This window comes from Glycine soja, chromosome 14, assembly GCF_004193775.1.
Source record: "Glycine soja cultivar W05 chromosome 14, ASM419377v2, whole genome shotgun sequence".
Classification (NCBI taxonomy): domain Eukaryota; kingdom Viridiplantae; phylum Streptophyta; class Magnoliopsida; order Fabales; family Fabaceae; genus Glycine; species Glycine soja.
In genome coordinates, this window is record NC_041015.1 from 44960551 (window position 1) to 44982342 (window position 21792).

General features: G+C 34.9%; 1 protein-coding gene across 12 annotated transcripts; it reads right to left on the reverse strand.

Moving 5' to 3' along the window:
- Positions 1-778: 778 nt before the first annotated feature.
- LOC114383305 lies at positions 779-18893 on the reverse strand. Of its 12 annotated transcripts, none has more exons than XR_003660470.1 (13): positions 18690-18893; positions 16574-16606; positions 16408-16463; positions 16292-16339; positions 15742-15800; positions 15465-15551; positions 14955-15382; positions 14549-14710; positions 14305-14386; positions 14049-14135; positions 13221-13342; positions 12738-12784; positions 779-1271 (listed from the first exon to the last, which is right to left on the reverse strand). XR_003660470.1 is itself a non-coding variant. In XM_028342953.1 (6 exons), exons 1-5 carry the CDS (start codon positions 17116-17118, stop codon positions 15479-15481), a joined length of 534 nt encoding a protein of 177 aa, XP_028198754.1. In that variant the 5' UTR covers positions 17119-18893; the 3' UTR covers positions 15085-15382; positions 15465-15478. The 12 variants fall into 12 exon arrangements, 1 of the variants encoding a protein (XP_028198754.1); XR_003660462.1 differs by adding an exon at positions 16806-18526 and having other exon boundaries at positions 16292-16463; XR_003660463.1 differs by having other exon boundaries at positions 16806-18893.
- Positions 18894-21792: the final 2899 nt, after the last annotated feature.

Consider the following 21792-nt stretch of genomic DNA (forward strand, 5'->3'; position numbering starts at 1 on the left):
AAGCAAGCTACTATAGAGCAGTTAACTAGGACAAAGGATTAAATTAACAAAGAGAAATATGTATATACAAAAAGAAAAATGAACGAATAAAGAATAGTTGCTTCCAAACTAAAATATGCACAACTAAGTACAAAAAGCAAAAATCCTCAACAACGACACCAAAAACTTATTAACTAATTGACAAGTGCACCAATTCGTCGAAGTAGTATTTTAAAACGGTAAGACCGAGTATCGTTTCCACATGGATTTTGTTTATACTTGACTAGTGCAAATTTAATTTGTGTGCAATTAATGAATGAATTGGGAAAATCCCAAGTAAATCATTTTGGTTGTAAATTAAACGATGGTGTGACTCTAGACTAAAACTGAGTAAAAGGAACAAACACTGAGCTTGATGATGAAAGGCGAATGCATGATTTGATTATGCTAGGGACTCCTTACAGAAATCTCTCTTGATGTAATTAAGGTGATTTTTCTCTATTTAATACTATCCTAGTTATCACCTACACCTGTGAAATTACTCTAACCATGATTTCTCACACTAGAGAGCCTAATTCTCCTAGTTTCTTTCTTAATCCCTCAAGAACTAAACTAAGCGAACTGCATGATTAATAGAGATGTACACCTCAACTAAATTACTTCACACTATCCCTAGTAATGAAACATTTTAGATGCTCTTCCAAATTCTAAGGATTAACCATATTTCCTAATGCTTAAACCCTAACATAACGTATAAATGGATGATCAAACCAAATACATGGAAATAAACACAAGAAGAAACAATGAAACTGACAATAATATTAAATAGATAGTAAGAGTTTTTACATCAAGAGAGTTTGGTGAAAAACTCCCCAACAATGGAGTGTTTAGCCCTCCATGATCATGAAGGGCTCAAATATACAAAAGGTGTAAAAGATGAAGGGATAGGGAATGAAGGTGAAGTGGGGAAAGAAAGTGGGCTCTCAATGATTGTCCTCCTTCTAACTCAAGTTTTAGGGCTTCTTCTTATCTCTGAACGAACTTCCTTCCTTCTTTCCTTTTTTTTCCTGCTTAAAAACCTTCTTGAGTTTGAAATCCTGCGACTATGTGTTGAGCGCTAGTAAGTGGCTGGGCGCTAAGCGAACCTTGTGTGCTAAGCGCCCTCTCGCCTAACTATAGGTTCTCTAAGGTACTTCTTCGTATTGAGCAGACACTCTCTCGCTAAGCGAGCTTGACGCACTGAGCGCGAACTATCAGGCTTCAACTTCTCTCTCTATCCCTTGCCTGTATATCTATAAAATAAAATCATCAAACAACATGAATTAGTAGTTTAAGGCACTTACTGCATAAAAATTCAGAGGATGTCGAAATTCTAATGATTCACACAAAAAGAAGCAATAAAAATGGAAAGATATTGCTAATTCTTATATGTTTTAATAACATAATCTACTTATGCACATCAATTATCAATTTGTTTGTGATTTACTATGATTTTGATCGCACATCGCAACTAAAATCTTGAATCCTTTCTTATTTATTTATTTTTCTCTCTCACAGACTTCAAAATTTGGACCCATTCTTGTGGTGTCCGACAAGGATGGTTACGTCACCTTGTTTGATACTCGCCGTAACTTCCCTGTTATTGCAAACTTTGAAGAAAATTCTGGTTTCTTTGCCTTTTTCTTTGTTTATCATGAAATAAACATAATGGAGATAGCAAAGTTTTACGGTTTCTTATGTGAAAATTTGCTCTCTTCTTTACACCATTCAATCTATTTAGAATTTTCTACAACATGTCTCCGAAAGTGGGAAGTCAATTTAAAGTTTATATGGAAGATTGGTCTTTTGGATTCATATATAAAAGAAAGTCAAATTGGTACGCAAAAATATGTGTGGCTTCTAAAGATCAACATGATTTTCTTGTTTGATGACAAATTAGCCAAATTTGTTCTTATTTTATCTCTCTATTTGCATTACCACCTGTTATGTGATAATCAAGGGATGTAGAAACGGAGTGGATTACTGAATGAATTGAGGAAAAGACTGTTATTTGAAACCTAGGATCGAATCATGTGTTTCCAAGAATACGGTGTTGATGGAATAGAATAATTATGATCAAAATATTGTTACTGCAGTTGATTTTTCTGTTACTAGTAAAAGGATTAAGAGCAAAATGGCTCGAAAACCCAAGAAATATGATGTTTGTGCTCCAAATTTAAATAATCCGTGCTAGAGTTCAAAATTAACAATAAAAATTATATATTTTATGGGTATGGTTTGGACTTCGCTTGCCTAGAGCTCGCTAAGGCAAGAAGTTATATAAATTATTAAGCTCAAGAATTTTGGTTAAAATTTCAAACTATCCAGTTCAATCTTGGCAATTGAACATTATTGCAGTTGGAACTAGGGGCACTGATCTGAAAATTCTGCATAACTTATAGAGGAGCCAAGATGTAGCTTTAGGCAGAGAGGTGAAACTTTGCTCACAAAAAATGAAAGGGAAAAAAAAGACAAAGGCACTTAATAATTCCACTGGCTTGGGTGTGGCTATCCCAACTCTTGTATGAACGGTGTTCATCCTCTCTATATGAAAAAAATGTGCACACAAATATGTTCAGAGTTCAGACAGCTCAGTGCAACATTAGCTTTAAGTCTTTGATCATTTTAGTTATTACCTGTTTTCAAGTCCTCAAAGGAAGCCTAAATTTGTTATATAGTTTCTACCATTTCTTGTACAGTTCATGATTATAAATTTCACTTAAACAGAAACTGTTGATTGAAGTTGGATTTTTCAAAACCAGAAAGGCCAATTATATTGTCATAAAATATATTCATGTCATGTCATTTGTCATTGGCTCAATGTTTAGCTCTCTTGATTGCTGCATATGCTCTAATTTTTCATGTTTCACCTCAATTCTTGTAAAAATCAATATAAATGATAAAAATCTTGATTTGGATGGAGTGTATACATGTTGAATCTGTCTGCTCATGTATTTTTGTAGGTAGCTAGTAGCTTATGCTAATTATGTGATATTTTTTAGTAAAAACAAGGAAATTTGATGCCTGTTGGATTAAGGTATATATTTGATTACTGTGGAAATTTTTCTTTTTCTGTTTGGTACTATTAGAGTTTATATAAATATCTATTGATTCTTTTTTTTTTTTCTTGTCTAAGTTGATAACTGAATATTGATTCTTGTTCACATCACGATATCCATTCTATATTAATGTTATGAGTTTCAGAATGAGTATAAACAGCTTAAGATCTTTTTGGATAAACAGCTCAAGTTTTGGTACTTATGTATATATAAGTTATTTTTATAAGCATTTTACAAAAAATCAGGTTAAATTGTTTCATATAAGTTATTAGTTGTTTTCATAATTTATCTCTAGAGCTTATTGAAATCAGCTAAAAGTACCTTATGACTAATAGCATAAGTTATTTTCATAAGCTTTCCCAAACAATTAGACAAGTGCTTATGTTTTTTATTAACTTTTCATGTTATATCTTAATACAATATTTTTTTTAAAAGATATTTAAAAAAAGCTTAAGTAAGATTATAGTCTTCAAATTTTTAGTCATTTGGATTTTAATTTTATAATTATTTAAGAGTTTAATTTTTATTGGTCTTTTTAGTGTTAAAAAATTATATTATTAACCAATACAAAACAATGCTAATTAAATTTTAAAATAATTATACATGATTATTTATGATTAAATAATAATATAAAATACATAATTTTTATTTTAAAAATTAACAAACTTATCATACATATCATTAAAAATAATAAACTTATCATACATATCAATTTTTATATTTCCCATTTTTTAATATCAGTTTTATATTTTTCATTTTTTTTTTAAATTTGATTCTAATCATAAAGTTTTGCATCCTATTATAAAGGTTTTCATAAAGGTTTGTAATCTTTAAATTAAGATTGTGATAAATTATTTGAACTTTGCTAAATGTTAATTTTGTGGCTCTTGAACTTTCTTTGTTGTAATTATACCTTTAATCTCTTAGGTGCTGGGGACTTTTATCACTGAAGGGGATAAGGGAATGGCTCTCTGTGATGAACTGTTGTCAACAAAGGAGTCTGCCCAAATGTATGCAAAACACTTGGCAGCTTGCTGTTAATTTTAGCTTTGACGGGTGGCTAGTAATCAATTTTTCTTTTTCTGTTTGGTACTATTAGAGTTTATATAAATATCTGTTTCAAGAAGGATTTTGCACCAAAAATTATATATCGTGTTTGAGTTGCCTTTTCTTGTCTTGGAAATTAAAACAAGAGCCCTTATTTGCGATTGTTCATAATTTTGAACCTCAAGAAAAACCTTAAAAAAAATCAAGAAAAAAAGCATGAATATTGGATTTGTCATATACATATACTGCCGGTGGAAAGAGCCAATTACTATTAGCTAAGCTTCTCCTATAATATTAAGTTATGTTAAGGTATAGTTGGCTACTGGGTTCTTGACATGCTTTGTGATAGGAATTTTAGCATTTAGGCATATTGATAGCAATATCAGACCCATCCCTCCAGCGCCAGGCACCATTGAACCAACAACTTGTAGACCCACACGTGCCACTAACAAATCGAAGTATCTAGAAGACTATGCATGAGCACAGGGACCCATTTTGAAGATATTCTGTTAGTTGTGTCGCTGCTTAGGGGACAGACGTAGAATTATATACTCTTTCTGTTGTATCAGAATATTATATTTGAATATTATATAGCTTTTGTAATCCCTATAAAAGGGATATTCATGCAGGAAATAAAGCAGTGCATTACTTCTTCCCTTAGCTTTCTTCTATTTTATCCTTACGTAGTCAGTAGCTAGCATTTTGGTCCGACCTACCTCTTCCGGCCACCATGCCTGAACACACCACACGACAAACCACCCTCGAACGTCTCGAGGAAGCCGTAGCACGGTTAACCCTAGCTCAGGCCACCCTCACCCAGAACCACGCAGCCCTCGCTCAATCCCAATCCTCCATAACCACGAAATGGACACTATGCTGGAACATCTAGCAGCGCTTACCGTCACTCTTCCTCGCAACCACCACCTCCTCCCCACCCTTCACCCACACCTTACAACCCCAAACCTCACATGAAGTTGGACGTACCACGTTTCGATGGCCAGGATCCAATTGGTTAGATCTTCAAAATTTGCTAGTTCTTCGATTACCAAGGCCTCCCCAATCACGAGCACATCACGATGGCTTCGTTTTATATGGACGGACCCGCACATTCGTGGTACCAATGGATGACCCATAATGGGTTCATCTCGTCTTGGTCGGCGCTGTTACAAGCCTTGGAGTCCCGTTTTGCCCCAACGTTTTACGACGACCCGCAGGGTACCCTCTTCAAGCTCCAACAGCGGGGGTCCGTGAACGAGTACCTCACCGAATTCGAACGGCTAGCAAATCGTATCATCGGTCTCGCTCCTCCGGCATTGCTCAACTGCTTCATTTCTGGTCTTCATCCAGAACTACGTCGGGAAGTACAGGCGCTTCAACCCCACTCTCTCCTTCAAGCTGTTGCTCTAGCCAAGCTCCAAGAGGAGAAACTCCATGACCGGCACCGCTACGTCTGACCTCCAGCTCCAGTCGCCATTCCTGCACCTTCCTTCCCACCACCACCAACTAACCCCCGTCCTCCTGTCAAACGACTATCCCCGAAGGAACTGGCCACACACCGCGACAAAGGACTATGTTATCACTGCGATGACAAGTGGGTTGTCGGTCACCGGTGTCGTCCCCGCCTCCATCTTCTCATCGCTAATGATGAGACCGACAACCCGGACACCTCAGCCCCACCTTCCTCGCCACCTGTGGTTGAACACCTTACTCCTGACGATCCACCCGATGTCTCCCACATCAACCTCAATGCACTGTCAGGTATGCCGACGCCGGAAACATTCCGCATATATGGCACAATAGCTCACCACTAGGTGGTGATTCTCGTTGACGACGGTAGTACACACAATTTTATTCAGCCTAGACTTGCCACCTTCCTTCACCTGACCCATATCCCTGCCTCGACAATGCGTGTTATGATTGGTAATGGTAGTACCATAGCCTACGATACGAAATGCCCAGGCATCCCTCTCTTTCTTCAGGGTCACTTCTTCTCCATCAACCTTTACCAACTCCCCATTGGTGGCGCCGACATCGTTCTTAGAGTTCAGTGGTTGAAGCTCCTTGGCCCCATTACCACAGACTACGCCTCTCTGACCATGCGTTTCACTTATTTGGGCCAGCCCATCACACTGAATGTTGATGTTCCTCTTTGCCTGAGCCCCGCTTCGACCCAACAACTAAAGCGGATCGCCCAGACCCACGGTATCGCGGCTTTATACCAACTAACCCACACCCCCAACCCGAACCAACATTACCCACTGGACACCTCCCCAACTATAACTCACCCCCACCCTGACCTAACCCAGCTTCTTCTCTGTTATAAGCCACTCTTCCAGGACCCACAACAACTGCCACTCCCCACTATATCTCCCACCGCATCCACCTTCTCCCAAACACCAACCCTGTGAATGTTAGACCATATCGATACCCATTCTCACAGAAGAATGAGCTCGAACGTTAGGTAGCCATCATGTTGCAATCTGACATGATCTGCCATAGCCACAACCCTTTCTCCTCGTCGGTGCTGCTTGTAAAAAAAAAAGGACGGCAGCTGGCGTTGTTGTGTTGATTATAGAGTCCTGAATGCCGTAACTGTTAAAGACCATTTTCCCATGCCAAGGATAGACGGGTTACTAGACGAAATCGGTGACGCTTCCTGGTTTTCAAAGCTGGATCTCCGGCAAGGCTTCCACCAGATTCGTATGCATGAGGACGATATACCAAAAATTGCTTTCCGCACACATCAGGGTCATTATGAGTTCACGGTGATGCCTTTCGGGTTGTTTAATGCCCCCTCTACTTTCCAGGCCACCATGAATGATCTTCTCTGGCCGTTCTTGCGGCGGATTGCGGCTGTCTTCTTTGACGATATACTCGTCTATAGTCCCACCTGAAGCACTCACCTGGAGCACTTGGAACAGGTATTCTCCACCCTTATGTCTGGTTCTTTCTTCTTACGCCGCTCCAAGCGCATCTTTGCAGAGCAACGTCTGAACTATCTCGGGCACATCATCTCCCCACAAGGGGTGGCACCACCCAAACAAGATCCAGGCCTTGACTGCATGGCCAATACCCGCCACTATGTCTGATCTTCGCAACTTCTTGGGTCTTACAATTTTATCAAAAATTCATCAAGAATTACGCTACCATTGCCGCCCCCTTAATGGCACTGTTATGCAAGGATAAGTTTGTTTGGAGCCCAGCAGCACAAGCCACATTCGAGCAACTGAAAATTATGATGACTCAGGCTCCTGTTCTCGCCACACCTGATTTTTCAGTGCCTTTCACCTTGGAGACGGATGCTTCCGGCACCTCCATAGGAGCCGTTTTGCTTCAGCAGTCCCGTCCAATTGCATTTTTTAGCAAACAACTATGCCTACGGCTACAGAAGGCTTCAACTTACGTCCGCGAACTCCATGCGATAACCACAACCGTGCGCAAGTGACGTCACTACCTGTTAGGGCACCACTTTGTCATCATGACAGATCATCGTAGTCTGAAAGAGATTATGACTCAAGTCATACAAACTCCAGAGCAGCAAATCTACCTTTCTAAGCTACTTGGATTCGACTACACAATCCAATATAAGCCTAGACCATCTACTGTCGTCGCGGACGCTTTGTCCAGAATTCCGGCACCCACTTCTTCCCTCCTGATCATATCCATCCCGCACAACCTTTTCCTGGACCAATTGAAGCAAACACTGACGCACGATGAAGCTTACCAAACTCTCCTGCACTAAGTCACCACTTGCCCTGAGGACCACCCTGGTTTTACTTGCAACTCACACTTACTTTTCTTCCATAACAAAATCTAGTTACCCGCCAGTCGCGATCTCACCAAGGTACTCATGGATGAGTTTCACCAAACACCTATGGGCAGGCATATGGGAGTCACAAAAATGCTCCATCGTATCCAACAATATTTTTCATGGCCACATATGTGTGCCGATATCCGCCGTTATGTTGCCCAATGCACAACATGCCAATAGATTAAATATGAAACTTGCAAACCCGCCGACCTCCTCTAGCCACTACCGATACCTTTGTCCCTCTAGGTAGACCTATCCATGGACTTCATAATTGGCCTTCCACCTTCACACGGGTACACTGCAATCATGGTGGTTGTTGATCGCTTTTCAAAAGGCACTCACTTTGGTCCTTTACCCACACACTATACGGCCCACAAGGTTGCCCTCTTATTTTTCGACTTGGTCTGCAAAATCCATGGCTTCCCACGCAGTATTGTATCAGATCGTGATGCTGTTTTCCTCAGTGCATTCTGGTGAGAATTATCCCGGGTCAGTGGCACCAAGCTCCACTTCAGTACGGCGTACCATCCACAGTCCGATGGTCAAGCGGAGGCCATTAATAAGGTGTTGGAACAATATTTGAGAGCTTTTGTTCATGATCAACCCCGACACTGATTCAAGTACTTATCCCTAGCTGAGTGGTCATATAATTCCTCCGTTCACAGTGGCACAGGTTTCTCCCCGTTCAAAGTATGTTTGGCAAACCTCCCCTGACATTTCCCTTTTATGCGGCAGGAGACTCCCCAGTGGAGGCAGTAGACACGTTGCTCACCTCGCGGCACAACATTCATCTCACACTACAATGTTGTTTACAAAAATACCAGACCCTCATGAAACGTATGGCTGATAACCACCGCAGGGATCTTACATTTGACGTAGGTGATTGGGTATACGTCAAGTTATGCCCTTATCGACAGACTTCACTCCAACACACTTATTCTAAGTTGTCCAAGCGGTTCTATGGTCCTTTTCGCATTCTGGAGCGCATCGGTGCAGTTGCTTATCGCCTCCAGTTGCCCACCACCTCTAAGATACACGATGTTTTCCTCGTTTCCTTGCTTAAACCTCACCATGGGACGGACCCGACAGATAGCCAGGCACTCCCCCCTTCTAGCTGGGATAACCACCCTGTCATTCATCCCTTGCACATCCTGGATTGGAAGCTTGATGATAGTGTTGCTCCTCCCATCCAATTCGTCTTGGTCCAATGGCACGGTTCGCCTCCCGAAGATGCCACATGGGAACACTGGAGTGAGTTACAAGCTGCTTACGACCTTAAGGACAAGGTCGGTTTTCAGGGGGAGGAAATTGATAGCAATATCGGAACCATCCCTCCAGCGCCAGGCACCATTGAACCAGCAACTTGCAGACCCACACGTGCCACTAACAAACTGAAGTATCTAGAAGACTATGCATGAGCACAGGGACCCATTTTCAAGATATTCTGTTAATTGTGTCGCTGCTTAGGGGACATGCGTAGAATTATATATTCTTTATGTTATATCAGAATATTTTATTTGAATATTATATAGCTTTTGTAATCCCTATAAAAGGGATATTCATGCAAGAAATAAAGCAGCGCATTACTTCTTCCCTTAGCTTTCTTCTATTTTATCCTTACGTAGTCAGTAGCTAGCACATATCCTACTTTATCATTCGCAATACAACTTGTACTTGTTACTCATTACTTTCTTGTGTCGGCGACCTGAGTTCTCTCACCAGTCTTGCTTCACTTGAAGCTGCGCTCTTTGATATAGATGGAAGTCTTTGTGATTCTCATCTGTTCCACTATTATGCCTTCCGTGAAATGCTTCTAGAGGTAGTGTGTCTTTTCTTAGTAGAAAAGTTTCAACGCAACATATTGAAAAATAAATATATTTTTTTGTTGCAATATTCCTTTTATAGTATTTATAAATCACTGTAACTAGGAACATAATCAATAGCTATTTAATAGATTACTAGTGACTTGGCTCTTGATTCTTATAATAACATTTTGCTTTAACCAAATGTTAATTAATTTGTTTTGTGCATATTGGTGAATTTAATTTATATTTAAGATATGCCTTTTTGTTGCCCCCTTTCTACAAAGTTTCATGCCTTCTTTACTTCATTATGTGTGTGTTGTAGTACATTTGGAAGCCTGTTAGTGTTGTTATGAATTAAAAATTGTCCAAGATACTTTGTTCATGTTGAATTTGATAGTATTTTGTTTTTAATTTGGTTTAAGTAAAAATTATTCCAAGAATGTGAATTCTGAGAGACAAATGATGACTGGATTAAGAAATATGGAATTTTTTGGTTTAAAAAAATATAAGAAAATAATATTTATATAATTTTTTAACAATAATATTTTTGTTATTTTTTGTATTTTTAAAAAAGACATTCTAAGATGATTTTTCAGATAACTGTCTTAGAAGGGTAGTCTTTTAAGATGATTTTTAGCTAAGAACCGTATTAGAAAGATATCATTTTCTAAGGCAGTTTTTTTAAGGAATCTTGTCAAAAGTCTTGACTTTCGGCGACGTTGGCTTCAGAGACGGTTCAAAATCGTCTTTAAATGTCTTTAACAACCATCGTTGTTTGTGGCTTTTGTAGTAGTAGTGTCCCTATAAAAATTTTATGTTTCAATTTATTACATGTCGTTAAGTAGTCCCCTTCTGTGAAGTGATGATGTGATAGACGGATTGTCATGTCATCATGTCCAACCAATGACACATTGTTATCACGTCATTGATGGTGATGACGTGACAATGAAGTGTCTTTGATAAGATATGATGACATGATACTTTGTCTGTCACATCATCATTTAACGAAAGAAGACTAATAGATGAAATTGAAAAATTTTAGGAACTTAATTGAAAAAAAATGAATATTAGTCTATAATTTGAAAACAACCTATATTTGAGATACGAAAACTTAATTAAGCCAACAATAAAAGATGAAATGTATGATTATTTATTTTGGATAATGTTGATGAATATTCTCTTATGCTCTAGTTGAAAGTAAGTAAATTTAGAATAAATTCTTATGTTGTGACTTTAGCTCTTAAAAATATATTAATATTCTCATGTGTATAAGCAAGGTAAAAGACACATTCTCTCCTGTGATTCTCTTAAAAATGAATTTCAATAGGACAATAACTAATATCATATCAGCCAGGAAAGAAAAACGAGGCCAATGGAACACATAATCTGGTGGTCATAAGTGCCTGATGAGTGATGGGGCCACATCAGGTTTGACATGAAGAATATCTCACAGCTTATGTATCAGGTAACATGACGTCCAAATGATATGCTACTTTCTTCAAGCCAGGCAAAGCAGCATGCAATTGAGGCCAAATTCATTTTCAACTACTCTGAACATAAATAAAAATAGGATAATTATAGTTTCCCCTACCGACTTTGTATACACAGTAAGGCTTGTGATTAAAGCTATTCTCCATGTATCTTTATTTTGCAATTTATGGGGGAAAAGGTGGTTGGAGAGTTAAAAGGGTTGGTTCTTCCCAAATTTGTCATTTGACACACTGGCATTAAAATATAGTCGTGTAAATTTAACTTTCTGAAAACTAGAACTCTACGAACATGTTTTTGGTAGTCATAAGGAGTGGTTGCCACCCATAACTTGAACTTATCAACTCTAGCCAAAGTCTAAAAAACAAGTCTAATGATTTTCAATGAATTAGTTCATCTCGAAACAATTGTAGCTCAACATTATATGTTCAGATTACAATATAATGTTGAGCTACAATTGTTTCGAGATGAACTAATTCATTGAAAATCATTAGACTTGTTTTTTAGACTTTGGCTAGAGTTGATAAGTTTAAGTTATGGGTGGCAACCACTCCTTATGACTACCCAAAATATGTTCGTAGAGTTCTAGTTTTCAAAAAGTTAAATTTACACAACTATATTTTAATGCCTGAGTGTGTCAAATGCCAAATTTGGGAAGAACCAACCCTTTAAACTCTCCAACCACCTTTTTCCCCATAAATTGCAAAAAAAAAGATACATGGAAAATATCTTTAGTCTCAGGCCTTACTGTGTATACAAAGTCGGTGGAGGAAACTATAATTATCCTATTTTTATTTAAGTTCAGAATAGTTGAAAATGAATTTGGATTTGATCGTGTGATTAAATAACATAACATGGTTATGTCAGGAGAAAGAAGTAAACAATTTATATTTGATTTTTATCAATTAAGAACTCACCACGATTGTTTGTAATTGTATTGCACCCTAATTATATTTCTCAAAAATTGTATTTCTCACTCTACAACTAACCATCACTACTACAAAAAACATAAACAAAGACGATGGAAAATAACATACAATGATGGTGGAGCACCGTCTTTGAATCTAACGTCGTCGAAAGTTTACGACAGACCTATAAAACCCATCTTAGAAAAACGTTACCTTCTAAGACGATCGTTAGCTAAACAACGTCTTAAAAATTTAACTTTCTAAGACGGTCGGTCGTTAGTTAACCACCGTCTTAGAATGTTATTTTGACAAAAAAAATATTAAATTTAAAAAATAATAAAAACATTATTTGCTATCAGTAGTTTCCATGTTTTGGGACTTGGTAACATGAGAATTTATTTTTTACAACTATCTCAAACAAACTCTAAATTTATTTCTATTAAACCTTTAAGACAAATAACAATACGAATGATCCAAAAACATAGTACTGGGAGCTATGATTAAATAAAGAGAGAGAACTCTCATGATCAAGGAAAATTACTAAAGTAGAATTACCTTATTAAATTTACTATCCTATAGAGTAAAAAAGAGAAAAACTTACAATTTTGCCATCCCTCCTTGCTTCTTCCAAATATTGGTCCAACACTTCTTTGGTGGTAATAAGTTTCACATTCCCAACAACAAAATCCACATTATCATTAGAATCATTATTCTTAGCTTTGTTCAACAAGCATTAGAAACATGAAACTTCTCAGTCAACTTGTTTATCAATGTCTACAAAGTTAAGCATTGAGGATTTCCAACTAGCACATGACCTAATTAACACTCTGATTTTTTTTTCAAGACCTAATTAAGAATTAAGAAATTAATAATAATTTAATTGGTAACAGTAAATTTATTTTAAATTTATATTTTTTTCTAAAATTATTCTTAATAGTAATAAAACATATTTTTATTAATTTTAATTAGTTCTTTTATCCTCTTTTATGATTTTATCATTAATAAGATTAAACGAAAGTATAGAAAATAAAAACATAATTTACGTCTAATTAAATAAAGTAATGTATAGTTAATTAATAGGTACCTTTTGATAGCTCCTTAGCTGTGGCTTCCCAAAACCAATGCAGATGCACGGTGCCTATCTACAGCATCACACAACACGTTCCTAGCATCACCTTGGACCACTTCCACTAGCACCTCAAGAACCTGCAATTTTAAACCAAAATTTTAAAACAACAAATTGAAAAGAGTCTCTGCCTTCATTATAGTAGTTACTAATGGACCCGTCCTTTGTCAAGTCTCGCTTCCATCACATATGCTTGAGCAGCCCATGAATTCGTGCTTTAAGATCCATCATATGTATAAATTATGAGTAATAATCATTTGTTTGGTTATTATAATATCCTACAAATTTAATGCTACCGTGGTACTACTATAGTATACTAGTATATAAAAATAGTAAGAAAAAGAAAAATTTTAAATTTTTAGTTTCTGAATTATATCAAAAATATTCTGGAAATTATCAACGTTTTTTTTAATTTCTTCTTTTCTTTACTCTTTCTCACAATTACAACAATTAATAGTTGATACACAGTAAATATACTAATGTGAAGAAAATACAGGTCACGCGACAAAGCAAGTAAAGAAAATATTGTAAAAATTAAATCAAGTTCATATGATTTGGTTAACATTTAGTAGAGTAAGAAAAAGAAAAAAAAAAACATACTAACATTTAGTATACATATCAATTAAAAATGATCCCTAATATTTTAAGGTAATTATTATAAATATTAATAAATTTATAATACATTAAAATGTGTGATTATTTTTCACCAAAAAAGAATTTGTGCTTAGATGGTATATTATATATTAAAAAAAGGGGAACATTTCATACTCTTGCTCAATACCATACCTGTGGTTCAGGAAACCCACCAAGTGGCCACCCAAGTGGTCAATTTACATCTTTCTGCAATAATTATACTCTTGCTCAATACCATACCTGTTAGCAGATCCATGAAAGAGTAAATTTAATTATGTTGCAATAACAATTACATGTATAGAGCACCACATAAAAAAGTGATTTCTAGAAAGGGTTTCTAGAAATTGTAAGCATATGGAGGGAAAATGTTAAAAGAATCCAAAGTATGATGATATTAGGAAATACATACCATGTTTCCTCAGCAACAATATCAGGGTGACTGAAAATTTTGGCAGCATCATACCTCTTGTTGGTTGGAAGTGGCTCACCATCTGGGGTGTATACAATATGGCAAAATAGATTGGTTCTTAAAAATAGAAAAAAAAAACTCAATACACATTCAAACGCTACTTCTTGCAACAATAGCTACAAACACTAAATTAATTAAACAAACTAGTAAAGCAGAAGCTAAGTACGTATATAATTTATCATACCAAACAAGTAATTTTGTTGGATTGCTTTTTCTGCCTTTTCCTTTAGCCATAAAGCACAACCCCCTGTGAGGAGTAGTAACACAAGCAGGGAAGAACCACCGCCAATTGCTGCTCTAATTATGAAGCCAACATTTGATGATTTACTTGACTCGGTAGGTTCTTCTAAATGATAAGAGACAAAAGCTATGTGATAAAAATGGAGCATTGAAATAATCAACAGCATATATATATATATATATATATATATATATATATATACCAGGTGGAAAATAAAATAGATACCAGCATACCATAGTGTTCATATTCATCAGGATAAAAATAATCAAATTGTAATTAGTGACTCATTTTTGGATATTGTTAAACTTAAATATGGGAATGGTTCCTTCAAGCAAAATGTTATACATACAAGTGTTCGGTACTGAGAAGCATATCAAGACCAGGTTTACTGCCACTTGATATGGGAATGGTTCCTTCAAGCTGATTATCAGCCTAGACATCAAGGGAAAGGGACATGAATATTCTAGAAAACTAAAAGATAAAGAAAACATCTTTTATATTAAAAGAGCTATTTAGTTCCTGGTTTAGATTTTGTTGCATCATAGACCAATCATTTGTACATTGGAATGAACAGGCAAAAAAAGAAAACTAAACAGAGGTTCTACTAGAAATATAGTAATGCAGAAAAACAATGTATCAAAGATTATTGTAAGTTTTAACAATTATATGGGCATGGCTCTCTCTTCCACCCTCATAAGACTTAACAAGACTCAATAGAGGTTCAACTAGTCTTTCTTGAGCTCCTTTTTCTTTGTCGGGACAGGAGGAAAGATGAGTCTGCAGTGTAAAACATGCCCCATAAATTATTAACATTAGAAGGGAAAAGACCAGAATGAGAAATTCAGGGAAAGCAACTCACTTCAACAATTCCCTTCAATAATTTGGCAGGGAAATCAACAATTTGGGAGCTTGGAATCCTCTCAAACTCCTTATATTTTGATTCCAACTGAAAAATCACATAGTTCAACAACAGCTCAGATTACTTTTAAGTTATTAAACCAGAGAAAAAAAGGTGGCAGGGTATCCCTTTACCTCATTTTTACCTTAACAACGAAGAATGCATAATAAATTCATATCAAACACTACAACATTAAAATTAAGCAAATAAGTTCGATCAAGAAGAATAGCTAAATTACCTTTCCGAGTAATTCAATTCCCAAAAGCTTGGACTTTTCTCAATCACGGTATGAAATTCCTACAAGTTGAAAAACATTCTTGTCTTTCAAGAAATATGTTACTAAATTGAATATAATACTTGTTAGTTTTGTGGGCAGAGTCATTTGCTACCAATGATAAAATCATAATTAATTACCGAAAGACATATTTAAGACACAAGTACAGTCATACAACTACCCAAGAAAAAAATCTAAATCACTAACATATTGAACCCTTTCCATCATTTTAAATACAGATAGATAATCCACTCCAAAAAGAACAAATTAATTCTATCACTGCTTTCTACTGCGTGTTGTTTCATGTTTAGTTTAGAACATATAAAACCAAAATCAAACACTAAATAAAATTCCCATTAAATCTCACCAAGTCAGATTGTGCAAATACATGTTATACTGCTAGATTGTGTAAACTAGTCAATGTGCTGTTTTCCCTACATAAAAAGCTTTAAACCTATAGTGATCTGAAAATCTGAGCAGCAATTATATATATAATATAGGATCATGAAACTACCTTTACTTCCTCTTAATTCAAAGATCATAGTAGAATACGCCCAGTTACCTACAAGTCAAAAGACATCTTTACTTGGAAGAATGAACATAGTTAAGGTAAAAATGAACTCATTTCACCTGAAGCAAGCAAGTCCTTCCATCTATTAGAAGGCGAGTTCCCGCTGCTTCTTCCTCTGCATATATTACATGAATGTTCCCATTTTCATTAGTTTCTTCCAGCTTTCATCATGCATCCCTCATTCAAGAACATATAAAAACTCAGGCAGAATTTAGCATCTTATACCTTCCGCCGTGTTCCGCCATTGATTACTTACCACTGCAACACATATGCCTCGTCAAAATTGTGAAGCATAATATTCACAAGAATAAAGTGAAGTACAGTAACAACAACCATTGATTTTAATATGCAAGCACACGAATAACAAAATCTGAAGCTATGACTACATTTTATCGGAGCTAAACTAAAACCTAAAACTGAAAATTCCAAAGTAAGATCTAAAAAATACAACACATACTCGTATCCAACGGACACAGTGAGCTCGAGTCCCTTGTGCAAGACCTGTTTCTGCGGCGGAATAGCTCCGACGAGATGGTAACACTGGTTGAGCAAGTTGTACACCTCGGGGAAAAATGACGCGTCACTTTGGCATATGGCTTCGAGGCACTTACTGCTTTCTGTATTTCCCATAGCCCCTCTCGTGGTACTCTGTGAGTCCCTATAGCCCCTCCGCCACCACTTCCATCCAAACGCGATTCTGCTTCCATCCAAACGTGTAGCTCTTTCTCCATGGAATGGAACGCGGGGGAAAGGAACAGACAGGGTGACATGGTGAAGAGGAAAAGACGCGAGGATAAAAAGGAAAGAGGAAAAGACGCGATGAGAAAGAGGAAAGAGGAACAGAAGAGGAACAAACGCGAGGAGAAATGAATGCGAGGGAATTACAAATTGAAAATAAAAAATACTAAGAAGACTAACAGACGCGAAGAGAAAGAGGGAAAGAGTAACGCACAAACATATATTTTTTCTCGAGGAGGACAGGTTTTTTACAAAACGACGTTAAATTTTAATTTCAAAGACACTGCTAACAACACCCGTCTTTGAAAAGTTTCAGTTAATTACAAAAAAACCACCGCTACTTAACAAGGATGGTGTATCGAGACCCCCGTTTTTAAATTCATGTCGTAAAAAAACATTTTTTAGTAGTGCATATCACAGTGTCCTCCAAAGCCGTTAAAAATAACTCTGCATTTAATCTCTATTCCTCTCTGTAGGAAAAAAAAAAGGTTTCTGATAAAAAATATTACAAGACTACAATCACTTGTTGCCAATGATTTCAAGGAAAATGACAATTACAGTTACAGACATTAAATATAGTAGGTGCCTGCTTCAATTATTAAAACAATTGCAGACAGGACTCATCCAACTGCTTAATTAAATAAACTAATTTCTAGAAAGAAGCTAGCCAAAGAAAGAAATCTAATGAGTGCAATTTACTTTTCTTTTCCCTAGTTTGAGACACTGTTGAATAGTAAATGTGGGTACCACTCAACGGAAATTCAAACTTCTCCGCTATATAGCAAAAGACCAGTCTCAACTCCTCTTAGTACTCAATCCAAATAAGCTACGATACTAGACTACTACTTGAGAGCTAAATATTTGCGAAGAGAAGAGGTTCTTCCAATAGAAACAAGCAAGTCAATTGCATAATATCTCTCAAAGCAAAAGACAAATTGGAAAAACAAAGAAACCAATATCTCAGGGATATCGTGCATCATGCAGATCATGTTATCATGTACAAGAGGGAAAATAAAAAAGCTTCTGATATCCATCATCAATCACTAAATCACTTTTTCGCAGGAACTAGAAATTAAGAGCATGTTCTATTCCTTTCTCACTTTTTGATTTTAAAAACTATTTTTCTAAAATAATTTAACACTACATAAATTTTAGTTGAAACTAAAATCAGTTTTTATAAAATATAAATCAAGCACAGGCTAAACAATTTTCTTTCTAGATCTGTCCAGAGAGAAAACAAGATTCAACCACCAATGAACTATGGCATATGGTGGCGTTTGTAAGTGTTGAACATAATAAAGTGAGATGCAAAAGGTGTTTATTTCCATCTATTAGACACATAGAAATCAGGATTTCAATTATCAACACAAGTGTTGACGAAGTTACCTTATCAGTTTCCATGCGGAAAGTTAAAACGCGTCCATTAAAGACCAAGCAATTCTTCACAAAAAAGAAACATTTTTGATTGAAAATTTCAACACCCAGATGAACATAAGAGGCTAAGCACAAATAAAGAAGGTGAGTTAAGGAAAACAAAAACGAAACAGCATGCCCCATGTCTTGACATCACACCCTGTGAAGAGAGAGAGGTTTGAATACTTACAGATGAAAAGACAAGGGAGCAGTTTGTGTTTGGAGGGTGCAACTACGATTGCAAGCCGTGAGAATATTTGGAAGCTCAATAGAAAAGAAGGAAAGATGCGTATAAGGGTGGAGACAGAATGAAGAGAAGGAAGAAGAAGAAGAAATGATGGAGTACGAGGGAAAGAAGAGTTGGGAGCAGGGACGGATCCACGTTGAGGCAGGGTGTGGCTATAGCCACACCAGATTTTTTAAATTATAATTTTAACTAAAAACTTTTTACGTTAGTTTATTAAATTATAGATATTTAGTAAAATTAACTATTATGCTAATTGGTAAATAAAAAAATAACCTAAAGAACATGTAATTATAACAAAAATCATTAGTTTTAATTTTTAAGATAATTTTTTATACTTATTATTTTTGTTTAAATATTAAATATTTACTAATGTTAAATAATATAATGTTAAAAATAACGTTTTTTTTATAATTACACGTTCTTAGTTTGTTTTTTTACAAAGGCTACATGTTCGTAGTTATAAATCAGCACTAAGTTATGATATTAAAATAATAAACATATAGTATTAAAATAAAATTTTAATGAAATAAATATATAACCCAAAGATAACTAATGTAATAGGTTGTGCTCCGGGCAATAACTTTATGAAATCTCCTACGATTCAAAAGGATAGAGACAAAAATTGTTTCGGGACAAACAAGTATCGCAATTTGTTAAATTGATTGAAGAGGGTCAGATAGAGATTAGTAGTGAATTAAATCAATAATCATCTATTACTAAAGCGGGTGACACTCGTTGGGGTTCCCACTTTAGGACTTTCACTAGTTTGATGACTATATATGGTGCCATTATTGAGGTACTCGAAGAAGTCGGAAAAGATACGTCATTTGAAAAATATGGTGAAACTATGCTTTTGCTAGATGTGCTTCAATCCTTTAATTTTATTTTCATGTTATACCTGATGGTTGGGATTTTAGGATTTACAAATGATTTAAGTGTAGCGCTACAAAAGCGTGATCAAGATCTTTTGAATGCTTTATCACTTGTCAAAGCCACCAAAGAAGAATTACAAGAAATGAGGAATGATGGATGGAAAGAACTTATATCTAAGGTTATGGAAATTTGCAATAAGCATGATATTGATGTGCCTGATTTGGATGCACTGTATGTGCAAGGGAAGAAACCTAGACGACATGCTATCACTTCTAGTGTTTCTAATTTGCATCATTTTAAGCATGATTATTTATTTAGTGTTTTAGATTTGTAGTTGCATGAGCTCAATGCTAGGTTTGATGAAGATAATATTGAACTTTTACAATGTGTTTCATGTTTGAGTCCCTCATAATCATTTGAAGCTTTTGATGTGAAAAAATTGTTGAGGATGGTTGAACTTTATCCAAATGATTTTGTAGATGTGTCAGAAGTGGTGGTGCGACATCAGCTTTAGAATTATGTCAGAAATGTTCGATGTGATCCAAAATTTGCAAAGTTAAAAGGACTTTCAGACCTTTGTGCAAAACTTGTGGAAACAAAAAAGTGCAACACATTTTATATAGTTTATAGGCTTTTAAAGTTGGCTTTAGTCTTGCCGGTAGCAACTGCAAGTGTGAAACATGTTTTTTCAGCTATAAGTTTGTGAAGAGTCAACTATGTAACAAAATGAGTGATCAATGATTAAATGATCGTCTTATAACTTTTATAGAAATAGATGCTCTTGAAACAATCAACAATAATGTTATTTTAACTCATTTTCAAAAAATGGATAATAGACGATTCTCATTGTAAATACATTTCCTTAAACAACATTATTTCTTATTTTTAATATATTTTAGTCTATAATTTTTTTTATATTTTAGTCACACTGATATTTATTGTCTGGATCCGTCCCTGGTTGGGAGACAATGAGATTTTATAATAGAATAACAATTATCACCTTAAATTAATTGTGATTATTGTATGAATTCGGCGGGAAAAAGGCTAGAGATGAATGTGATAAATCTTATGATAAAAAAAGTAAATATAAAAAGTTTTCTATATGGATTATTTTATCATATATGGTATACTTTTTTCTCCTTTCATATTTCTATATGTCATTTCCCGTTTATTATTGGCACACTTAATACCTTAGCTCATTGAAACTTTTTTTTAATAGCAATTAAGCTATATATTTAACAAACTAATCCACTATAAAAAATTATCTATCTATCTATATATATATATATATATATATATATATATATATATATATATATATATATTATCTTTAAAATTCAAATATTCTTCTATCTTGCATTTGAGAGATCATCTTATATTTTTAAAATTAACTAAATGATTTAATTTAAATTTTAATCTATTTCCATCTATAATTTTCAAAATCTTTAAATTCAAATTAAATTTTAATATTTTTAAAAATATCAGTAATTAATAATAATAATAATAATAATATACTTTATCACAATAAAAATTATTTATCATAAATTTAAAATATGTATTCATTACAAAATTTAATTATTATACAGTTTATATATTTAGAATATTTTTATCATAAAATAAATATATATCATGTCAATTCACGAGCTAAAATATTAGTTACAAGTAAAGTATCTAGTTGACCTTTAAAAAAAGTGTCATAATTAGGAATTGATCTGCCTCTAAAAAAGAAATTAATATGCATATAATTTAAAATGTTAGTAAAATTTTGTTCCACAAAACCTTATTTAAGGATGCAATTAGAAATTAATTTTTAATCAATACGTTTAAAATTTTCAACAATTAGTTAATGATACTTAATTATGTTGGGTGTACACTCATATATGAAAAAACCATTAATGATACTATTTTTTTTCATATAGACTATTAATGATACTTAATACAGCACATCGAATACCCTTTAATTAAAACCAATGTTCCACTAGGTTTTCCAGTAATAAAAAGATCTATGAATAATTTGTACGAGTTCCTCAATTTAAATTATAGAGTAAAATCGGTTTTTATTTCTCTAAAATTTGTAAAATCTAAAATAAAATCTTGTTTTGATTTTTTTTACGTGTACTATTTTTTATTCTATTGGTATCTCAACCATTTTATGTCTCTTAATAAAGTATTA

What these genes read in the sequence shown, in the direction of transcription:
- LOC114383305 (XM_028342953.1), bottom strand. Translation starts at nt 17,118, where the DNA reads ATGTCACCCTGTCTGTTCCTTTCCCCCGCGTTCCATTCCATGGAGAAA. An exon ending in ACTGTGTCCGTTGGATACGA is followed by an intron (nt 16,607 to 16,805) that starts GTATGTGTTGTA and finishes TATGTGTTGCAG; the next exon opens with TGGTAAGTAATCAATGGCGG. An exon ending in ATGGCGGAACACGGCGGAAG is followed by an intron (nt 16,464 to 16,573) that starts GTATAAGATGCT and finishes TAATATATGCAG; the next exon opens with AGGAAGAAGCAGCGGGAACT.